A 10,481-nucleotide genomic window follows, 5' to 3' on the forward strand; every position below is an offset into this window, starting at 1 on the left:
AAAGTCAAAAAACGGGAAGAGAAAGAGAAAGAGAAAGAGAAAGAGAAAGGAGGGGAGGCCAATAAAAGCTCCGGACCATGAAATGAATGAATAAAATAGAGAAGAAAATTACGAAAGTGGAGTGGAGAGGGGCTTGTCGGCGTGCGCGGTGCGGCGAGCCACAGAGAGAGTTGCATGTACTGTTACTCAGCGATGGAGCCGCAGCTTACCATTCCCCATTCCACCCCCTTTTTTTCAATCATTCTTTTAATTCCCCATTTTCTCTCTCTCTCTCTCTCTCTCTCTCTACGGTTGGCCAATGGCGATTTGGAAAAGCACTCCACACACGCGTCTGCTCCATATACACACTCTCAAATACAGAGAGAGAGAGAGAGAGAGAGAGAGACATCAATGAACATACATATTATATATATATATATATATATACTTATTAGACAGCATCGGCGGAGCAACAGCAACAGCAGCAGCAGCAGCAGAGCCACAGAGCAGCGCAACCTCTGTACTGAAACTCCAGGGAGAGAGAGAGAGAGAGAGAGGTTTAAATGGGGGAGTCAGAAAGAAAAGAGGAAAACAGAGAAAGTAAATCCAAGGGAGAGAAAAAAGGCAAGGCCCCCCCCCATCATGTCTCACGCATATATATTATATTAATATATATATATATATAGCCACATATATCTAAGGAGATAAAAGCGAAGGGTTGTTGCAGAACTAGCTCCCCCCCCCCAAAAAAAAAAAAAAAAAGAAAGAGAAAAAGAAAGACACTCAGAGGAGAGAGAGAGAGAGAAAGCGAGGGATACAAAGAGAGAAAAGAGAGAGAGAGAGAGAGAGAGGCAAAAATTGGTTCCCCAGTCCCCACCCAGTCCACCATCCCAGAAAACCCTAACCCTAGATTCTTCTTCCTCCTTCCCTCCCTTCTCCTCCTCCTCCTCCTCCTCCTCTGCTTCCCTCCCCTCTCCCCCAACCCCATCGAGGCTTCGCAGCATTCTCTGCTCCCCCTCCCCACCGCTCCAAATGAACCCCTGACTCCTCCCCTCCCCCTCCCCCTCCCTCTCCCCCACCCCGCTTTGTACGTGCCTCTTTTACTTTTCCATTTACGGCTACTCCTCCTTTCCGTGTATTGCGTGCGCTCGATTTCTCTGGATTTCCTCCCCTGCCTCGATTATCTGACGACTTATTGCGGCAGCTTCTCCGATTCTGTCTTCTTATTTCCCGTCTCTTATTTGCTTCTTTATTTCTTCTCTTTCGTGGGGTTGGGGGTCAGCATTATAAAAATAAGAAAAAAAAAAAGAAAAAAAAAAGGGGGCTTTCTCGGTTTTTCTTTTCTGGGTTCTAGCTTTTGTTCGCTATTCGCACGCTCCTTAGTCCCCCGCTTCAAATGCATTTCCGCATGCTTTTCGATGATTCCTAGTGCTGAATGCTGAATGCATGTGTAATTGATGCTGAATACTCGTCTGAGAATTTGATTGCAGGCCATGTACATAATTACTATGACGGCTCGTGTTTTCTCTATCTGTCGTGCCCGATCTCACTGGAATTTTTCTTCTTCTTTTTTCCGGGTTGGGTACCTCTGGTAATGAAGATGCTTCTCGCTTGCCTGGATTGATCATTTGGGTGCTTTAACACGACACCAGATCTTTTGCGCTGGAGCGATTAGGAGTACCAGGGACAATGTCGTCCTTGAGTAGGGAATTGGTGTTTTTAATCTTGCAATTCCTGGATGAGGAGAAGTTCAAGGAAACTGTCCATAAGTGAGTTCCTTAAATTTCCTGTCTATTCCTTCGTTTTATTGCCCTGCTTTCTGCTGCTCGATCAAAGGCTTTATTGAGCTTTGCTGTTCCGTTAATTTATCCCGCGGCGGTGTCTTCCGAGGGGAAGTTGCTGTCTCGGTACATGATGACGTTTTGCGTTGGTTTTCTGAGCACTCCATTCGTGTTTGTGAGGTGGAGTTGTGCTCCTCTTACTTCTTAAGATGGGCCTACTGTTTTTGCCACTGTCAATGACCCCAACAGGGTCCCCACTGAACCGATACCATGTCTGTGAATCGAATCACGGTTTCAATCTTTGCGTTTAATACGCTTATCACTTGTGAGTTTTCAGGCTAGAGCAAGAGTCCGGATTTTTCTTTAACATGAAGCACTTTGAAGACCAAGTCCAGGCAGGTGAGTGGGACGAAGTTGAGCGCTACCTGTCTGGGTTTACAAAGGTTGAAGACAACCGTTACTCCATGAAGATCTTCTTTGAAATCAGGAAGCAAAAATATTTGGAAGCTCTTGATAGGCAAGTCTTCTAATTATACGCGATTCTCATCTTTTGAATCAATGCATCCTTCCGTGCGAAAATTTATGGGTGTGATTCACTTTGATCTGATTGTCCCATTCTGCATATCAGGCAGGATCGAGCCAAGGCTGTTGAGATTCTTGTCAAGGACCTAAAGGTTTTTGCTTCTTTTAATGAAGATTTGTTCAAGGAGATCACTCAGTTGCTTACTTTAGATAACTTCAGGTGGACCCTTCTTTTTCTTTGCCACTTCCACTGCTATCCTTATTTTTTTCCTTACGCTTGCTCTACTAATTCACTCTCCTGATGGTGCTCTTTGACAGGCAAAATGAGCAGCTGTCAAAGTATGGAGACACCAAATCGGCGCGGAATATTATGCTTATAGAACTTAAAAAGCTTATTGAGGCAAATCCTCTATTTCGTGACAAACTTACCTTTCCCGCCTTCAAAAGTTCAAGGCTTAGGACCCTGATAAATCAGAGGTTGTTTCACATCTCAGTTCGTTCAATTTATTTATTTATTTATTTATTTTTTTCCATTTGAAATTCAGTACATAATAATCAGTTAGCACGGCAGATGTTACATTCTTCTTTCTTCCTTTCCAATTCTGTTGCTCGAGTGGGTGTTTTGGTTGGAAAATACAATGCATCGTGCAGATGAGTTGCGCCTCGTTCTCTCTTATGAGAATTGTTCCTCAAGTGGTCTTCGTTTTCTTTCAGTTTAAACTGGCAACATCAACTTTGCAAGAATCCTCGTCCAAATCCTGACATCAAAACTCTTTTTACTGATCATTCATGTACTCCTACTACAAATGGTGCTAGACCTCCTCCTCCTACCAATAGCCCTCTGGTGGGACCAATTCCCAAGGCTGGAGCTTTCCCACCCATAGGTGCTCATAGCGTAAGTACTCTATATTACCTTAAATATGAGAGAAAAGCTTTTATGAACCCGTACCAAGTTGCGCGCTTCTCTTGAGCAGCCATTTCAGCCTGTTGTCTCCCCATCTCCTGGTGCTATAGCTGGGTGGATGTCGGGTGCTAATCCTTCTATTCCTCATCATCCGGTAGCAGCTGTCCCCCCTGGTCTCGTGCAGCCTTCTGGTCCAGGTGAGGCTTGCTGTTGGCAACTAAATTGTTTTGTCTGTGGCTCCCAATTATGTTGGTCTTCATGCGATTAATTTTTGTTCATTGTATGAAGCTGCATTCTTAAAACACCCAAGAACCCCCACTGGTGTGGCGGGTATGGATTATCAGTCGGCAGAATCGGAGCACTTGATGAAGCGCATCAGAACAGGCCAGTCGGATGAGGTGTGTGTGAGTTGGACAGGGGACCCTTTTTTTCTCTCTCTGAAGGTTTTTCGGGATTTGGCATTGTACAGGTTACTATTGTAATCGTGTTTCCCGTCTGTTTGAGTTAGCGGATTTCACTCAACGGTTCTTTTTACAGGCATCCTTTTCAGGGGTGACGCATACTCCAAATGTGTACTCACAAGACGACCTCCCCAAGAATGTCATGCGGGCCCTCAATCAAGGATCTAATGTCATGAGCATGGACTTCCATCCACAGCAACAGACCATACTCCTAGGTTTTTTCTTAAAGAAACTTTGCTGTTTTTCTCTGGATTTATTTTTTTTGAATTTAAGAATTGCCTGTTTGAGCTTATAAAACTCTTGAGTTGACTGTAGTTGGGACAAATGTTGGCGAAATCAGCCTTTGGGAAGTCGGGACACGGGAAAGGTTGGCACATAAGCCGTTCAAGGTTTGGGATCTAGCAGCTTCGACATCTTTGCAGGTACTTTGTTCGATTTTTTGCTCAGGAAGCTGTTTTGTTGCTCATACGGAATACTGAGAATTAGAAAAAAAGATCAACCTAGTCATTTGACTTGGTATCTGTTATGCTTCCAGACAGCATTGTTGAATGATGCTGCAATATCAGTGAACAGGTGTGTTTGGGGGTCAGATGGACTGATTCTAGGTATGCAAACTCGCGTGGTCCTCTTCTGCAGATTGCCTTCATTGGCCTTCTTTCTTATTTTGCGGTTTCATTTTAAGATTACTCATGCCGTGCTTCTATCCACTTCGTTAGGCGTTGCCTTTTCTAAGCATATTGTTCAGATATACACTTACAATCCAAATGGAGAACTAAGACAACACTTGGAAGTAAGCTCTACAACATGAATGTTATGTTCATTATAAGCAAGTGAGCAGTAAGTAGTTAACGACGACCTGTCTTGTGACTTAGGTTGATGCTCACAGCGGTGGTGTAAATGACATTGCATTTGCTCATCCCAACAAGCAGTTGTGCATTGTGACCTGCGGTGATGATAAGACAATTAAGGTATTTCGATGACGGTGATGCTGGTTTGTTCGAGGAAACTTTGGACCTTATGGATTTAATTTGGTTTAACAGGTATGGGATGCTGTAAGTGGACGCAAGCAGTACACATTCGAAGGGCATGAAGCTCCAGTATATTCAGTCTGCCCACATTACAAGGAAAATATTCAGGTTCATCAGCTTTGAGAGCAGTTAGCCGCTTTCTGCTTTCTTGGCTTACACCCATTTCAGACTGTATTACCAGTTTCTCCGATTTAGATTTGATAGCAGTTTCCCGGAGTCTGTCTATATAACTTACTTTTCCATTATTGCAGTTTATTTTCTCCACTGCCATTGATGGGAAGATAAAAGCTTGGCTGTATGATTGCCTGGGATCTAGAGTGGACTATGATGCTCCCGGTCGGTGGTGCACCATGATGGCTTATAGTGCGGATGGAACAAGGTAGCATGTTGCCTCGGAAACACTGGTTGGCTAGCTGTTTCTTCATGAAAGGCTGGAACACATTTTTGAAACACCTTTGGCTCATGGGGAATTGTTATGCCAGTACATTGTTTCTCTCGGTCTCTGGTCCTAGATGAAGCCCATAGAAGAAGTTTTCTCAACTTAGTCCTTGGATTTGATTTCTATGTTAATCCCGTAGATGTTGTTGATGGGGGGATCTTATTGCATGCTTTTGGTCTCTTACGGCCAAGTTTGACCTAGAAGTAGCTGCTGTTCAAACACTTAGCAATTTTATTGTACTGGGCTTCTCTTGAGGCAATATGCTGACACTAGAAGCATTAGTATATTTGGCTTGGCAAGCACTTGCATTCACAGTGATCATGTTGCTTTTTTCACCAAAAAAAAGAAAAAAAGAAAAAAAGTAGTAACTGTTTTTTTTTTTTTTTTTTTTTTTGGGTTACATGTCAGAAGTAATAGGTGAACATGCATTAGTCATAATCTTAGTTCTCTCTTAATGCTTGCTGCTTTAGTTGATCATAGAAAGGTATGAAATTTGGATGTCCATCTTGCAGGCTGTTTTCATGTGGAACCAGTAAAGAGGGTGAATCCCATTTGGTTGAGTGGAATGAGACCGAGGGTGCTATCAAGAGGACATATACAGGTTTCAGGAAGCGATCATTAGGTGTTGTCCAGTTTGACACAACGAGGAATCGTTTCCTAGCTGCTGGAGATGAATTTCAAATTAAATTCTGGGACATGGATAATCCCAACATGTTGACGGCTGTTGATGCAGATGGCGGGTTGCCTGTTAGTTTTTATCCTCCTTTCATATTGATATGCAAATTGATACCATAACTAGAATTAGGAATTCAGTTCCTTTTTTTCATTGCAGGCGAGCCCAAGACTTAGATTTAATAAGGAGGGTTCTTTGTTAGCTGTCACAACTAGTGAAAATGGCATCAAAATTTTGGGTAATACAGATGGTATCCGCTTGATACGGATGGTTGAGAGCAGGGCTTTTGAGAAAAATCGAGCCCCTCCTGATAATTCTAAGGTAGCTCTATTTCCCCTCCCCCCTTTCCTCTGTGTCAAATGTTGGTGCATTATCTAGTAAAATGGAATTAATGCGTTGGTAATTGAAGGCGTGGCTGGAAAGCTGCTTTAATCCCTTAACAAGTTGTTTATGCTCTTGAGTAACATATTTTCTGTATATTTTTGGCATGACAGTCGTATCATAGGTTTATCAACGACTCTTCCGGATGCTGCTTTATGATCTGAGGACAGATATTCTTGCTTTCCTTAATATGATAATGTTATCATCGCAGTGTTACAAAATCTCAGAGATGATTTTTGTCAGTCTCTTGTTTACAAAGCTGGTTGAATTAAGGAGTTAACATCAATCAGAATGGTTTGTGTATCTTGAACAAGAATAATTGAGATCGGTGACCATTAGATGTACCTGATTGATTCATAACATCATCACATAGCTGCAAATTTGAGAAGAATTTTTGTTTCTTATTATGATTTTTCATTTGAAGTCTTTCTCTGTGGACCTTTTGCAGTCCTTGGTTATAAATACTCTCGGTCCTGCGGGTGGTGTCTCTGCTGCAATGGCTTCAACTCCTGAACGACCTGACAGAACCCTGCCTGTTGTATCTATCAACAATATGGTAAGTCTTGCATTTTCTTATAGATTCAATAGAATAGGGTTATTGATTCTGATTTCCGCATGTAACACTACAGGGAACGATGGATAGCAGCAGGCTCGTTGACGTGAAACCTCGAATTTCTGATGATGTGGACAAGATCAAAAGTTGGAAAATTCCAGATGTAGTAGATCCATCTCAATTGAAAGCTGCGCGATTGCCTGACTCAGTATCCACGGGAAAGGTAAAATGGTTTTGGGCTGTAATTATAGATAAAGTCTTGCTCTTGTGCTCTTAGCTTCAAATAGGTAGGAGTGTCCATGGAATGTATCAGTGGCTTAAGATTCTATGTAATTCATCAATTTGCTTAATGGATCTGATCACATGTTGGTCAATGAAGGTATGAGGTAGGAACTCATTTCTTTTAATTAAGATACAAATTAAAAGGCACCTTTAGTTCTATGGCACAAGAAACATCGCCCTCAGGACATTAGGATGTTTTATTTATGCTGGGAAAATCTTTTCAATACTTTCGCTTTACATCAACGACAAGACCAGAAACTTATAGTTGCGTACAGCGTTTAAGATAAATATGCATACTTCTCTCTTAATAATGGTAGAATTGTTACTTCATATTGGGGATATCTTTACTGATACAAGGAAGTTGGGCTGTTTTGCTTTCACCATAACTGCGTAAATACCAGGTCGTACGCCTTATCTACACCAACTCTGGTCTAGCTGTGCTGGCTCTTGGCTCCAATGCTGTTCATAAGCTTTGGAAATGGCAGCGTAGCGAAAGGAATCCTTCTGGGAAGGTTGGCTTCTCTTAGCTATGTGCGGTTCTCTTTACCATATTTCTGACGTCTTGTTTATGCTTCTCTAATTTTATATCACCTGCTTGCCTTTGAAACCTTTCAGGCTACTGCCCATGTCATCCCACAGCTATGGCAGCCTCCCAGTGGGACTCTCATGACAAATGACGTTAGTGACAGTAAACCAGCAGAAGATTCTGCTGCATGCATTGCTTTATCTAAAAATGATTCTTACGTAATGTCTGCGTCTGGTGGGAAGATTTCTTTGTTCAACATGATGACATTTAAGGTTTGTTAATTGATATTTGGCTTCTGTTTTCAATTAATGTTTTGTAACTTTGTTCTTTTGCACAATCCTTAGTTCATTAGTTTCTCTTATTGTTAGGTGTAATGGATCATTAAGTCCTTACAACACATTTTTCTGGTTGCTTCTCAGGTCATGACAACATTTATGCCACCTCCTCCTGCAGCCACCTTTTTGGCATTTCATCCACAAGATAATAATATAATTGCAATAGGCATGGAGGATTCCACCATCCAAATCTACAATGTCAGGGTAGATGAGGTCAGTTTCACTGGCAATTGCCTCTCTTTTACAACTTTTTTTGCAACATTACTTTCTGTCTTCTTCTTATGAATAATACAGATGAATGCAAGGAAGATAGTGTAGATGTTTATTGAGTTTGTCTTGCAGCTGTCCAGCAGGACTGAGATTTTCATGTCTTTTTTCACTTGCCTTTTATGTATTGGGATATTACAGTTATGTAAGGTGGGGTTACCCTAAAGTTGAGGGAGGAGATTAGGTTTTTTTATGCATCACTTATCGAAAATCCTGCTCAGAATTCTAGAGTGGAATTCATGATGTTGACCTTTTACTCCTGGGAGCTGGTTACAGAAAGAAATTATTCATGTTTTCTACTGATGGCAGGTCAAAACCAAACTCAAGGGACATCAGAATCGGATAACAGGGCTTGCATTTTCTCAAAATTTGAATGCACTGGTCTCTTCAGGAGCTGATGCACAGGTAACAGGCTAATCAATCTCAGGGAAACCTTATTAAAGATTGGTAGAGTTTCACTTTATAAAGATGTTTTTGGTGCTGATGTCCCTATTCAGGGTACCGAAGCATCATATTTCTTCCATAACTTAGAAAGGATTCTTTGTGGATCTTTCTATACTTCCGTGTACTTTATGGAACTGAATTTTGTATGTTTCATCTTCATTTGCATGCAACAAGGTCATGCATCCATCAATACTCTTTCATAGTCAATTGATAGTTAATATGAGTTCCAGTCACATGTTAAAACCATTTTTATGCGATTGCTCCTGCAGTTATGTCTGTGGAGCATTGATGGATGGGAAAAGAAGAAAAGTAGGCCCCTACAAGCATCCCCTGGTCATCAATCCCCACTTGTTGGAGATACGAAAGTCCAGTTTCATAATGATCAATTACATCTGCTGGTTGTCCATGAAAACATAATAGCTGTTTATGACAGCAAGCTTGAATGTTCACGATCGGTAAGTTCTTGATCTTAACTGGATTCTTACATTTTTGGACTAATGTGAATTTTTGAAACGGATATTACAGGCTATTGAATACTAAATGGTGGTCATGAGTAGTCTGGAGTATTTAATTGGTCAGCGCTAGCGAATTTGCATTCCTCATGTTAGAAGCTTGACTGACGGTTCTCTTCTCAAGTTATTACCAGTGCTCCGATCACCCCCTTCGCCCCGAGTTCACTGTGGGTGGGAAATTTTTTTTGAGAAAGGCAGAAAACTGTGAATGGACGACTGATGAGATATAAAAGCTAAATAGGAGAATATGAACCGAGAATAAAAATGTAAAATGAACTCCTTGATTATCGATTTGGTTAGGCTGGTTGGGTCCATCATTGATGATATGCAAAATGATGGACTGCTGGATAAGCTCACTTTTTGTCTATAACAAGTATATGTATGGCAAACTGAAAAGTCCACGGCCCTCTGACACTGTAGAGAATGGTATGATGTTCTGGTATGGTACGTTGTAGAAAATTCTTAAGTTTCAGATATACGCAGAGAATAAACCCTTCAGATTTTTTTGTTTTGTTTTGAAAGAGATTAAGATTTACTGTAGTCTAATTATGTGACATGATTTCCGTGCTAACTTTAGTCATCTTTTCTCTTGCTTATCCCTTCTTACAGTGGTCTCCAAAAGAAAGTCTCAGTGCTCCCATTTCGAGTGCGATATATTCCTGTGACGGTTTGCTGGTGTACACTGCATTTTGTGATGGCGCTATTGGAGTTTTTGATGCGGACGGCTTAAGATTGAGGTGTCGAATTGCCCCTTCTGCATACATAAGTGGTGTTTCTGTCGGGTAAGTGTGGGAGATTTGCTTCGATGAAGTATTTTAATAAGCAGTAGGTAGGACTGAGCTCATCTGGATATTTTTTTTTAAATATTTTTTTTGGGGTTTTGCAGCGGTGCTCCTGCCTATCCATTAGTTATTGCTGCTCATCCATCAGAGGCAAATCAGATTGCACTGGGCATGAGTGATGGCGCGGTTCACGTGGTCGAGCCATCTGAAGTCGAAGCGAAGTGGATTGGGGGAGGCACGTCCTCGCAGGACAATGGATCGCTTCCCTCAAATTCATCGAACCATTCACTTAGTGGACAACCATCGGAGATTCCTTCGAGGTGATCCATAGACGAGCAAGTGTTTAGGAAAGTGTATTTAGGGAACTATCGTTATGGGATTATTAGAGAAGCAGCTGAAATTTTTTTGGGCCTATTTTAATGATGTTCAGGTAATCATAACGCGTTATATATGTATTCATTGTAAATCTTTTTAGCATGTTTCATAATTATTCTTACAAGGGATCCCGTTTCAAGTTACGTCCGTGATGGGCAGATGGAAGTACATCTTACTAACCCTCAGATGTCGCATCTCGGTACGGCGATCGTGTCCAATTCCGACGAGCAATAGGGT

General features: G+C 41.6%; 1 protein-coding gene across 3 annotated transcripts; it reads left to right on the top strand.

Annotated features, from left to right (window-relative positions):
• The first annotated feature begins 803 nt into the window (after positions 1-803).
• LOC104424284 (protein TOPLESS-RELATED PROTEIN 2) lies at positions 804-10,387 on the top strand. Of its 3 annotated transcripts, XM_018864998.2 has the most exons (26): positions 804-1,066; positions 1,580-1,748; positions 2,098-2,277; positions 2,389-2,502; positions 2,601-2,759; positions 2,997-3,177; positions 3,257-3,383; positions 3,475-3,584; positions 3,724-3,862; positions 3,963-4,069; positions 4,183-4,252; positions 4,364-4,437; positions 4,520-4,615; positions 4,688-4,783; positions 4,927-5,054; positions 5,627-5,861; positions 5,947-6,108; positions 6,617-6,724; positions 6,798-6,944; positions 7,405-7,515; positions 7,619-7,801; positions 7,949-8,077; positions 8,441-8,536; positions 8,845-9,030; positions 9,697-9,869; positions 9,974-10,387. In XM_018864998.2, exons 2-26 carry the CDS (start codon positions 1,669-1,671, stop codon positions 10,191-10,193), a joined length of 3,411 nt encoding a protein of 1,136 aa, XP_018720543.1. In that variant the 5' UTR covers positions 804-1,066; positions 1,580-1,668; the 3' UTR covers positions 10,194-10,387. The 3 variants fall into 3 exon arrangements, with proteins under 3 accessions (XP_018720543.1, XP_010034955.1, XP_039160470.1); XM_010036653.3 differs by lacking the exon at positions 804-1,066 and having other exon boundaries at positions 1,097-1,748; positions 3,099-3,177; XM_039304536.1 differs by lacking the exons at positions 804-1,066; positions 1,580-1,748 and having other exon boundaries at positions 2,160-2,232; positions 2,442-2,502.
• The last annotated feature ends 94 nt before the right edge of the window (positions 10,388-10,481 follow it).

Source organism: Eucalyptus grandis, chromosome 11 (assembly GCF_016545825.1).
Source record: "Eucalyptus grandis isolate ANBG69807.140 chromosome 11, ASM1654582v1, whole genome shotgun sequence".
NCBI lineage: Eukaryota > Viridiplantae > Streptophyta > Magnoliopsida > Myrtales > Myrtaceae > Eucalyptus > Eucalyptus grandis.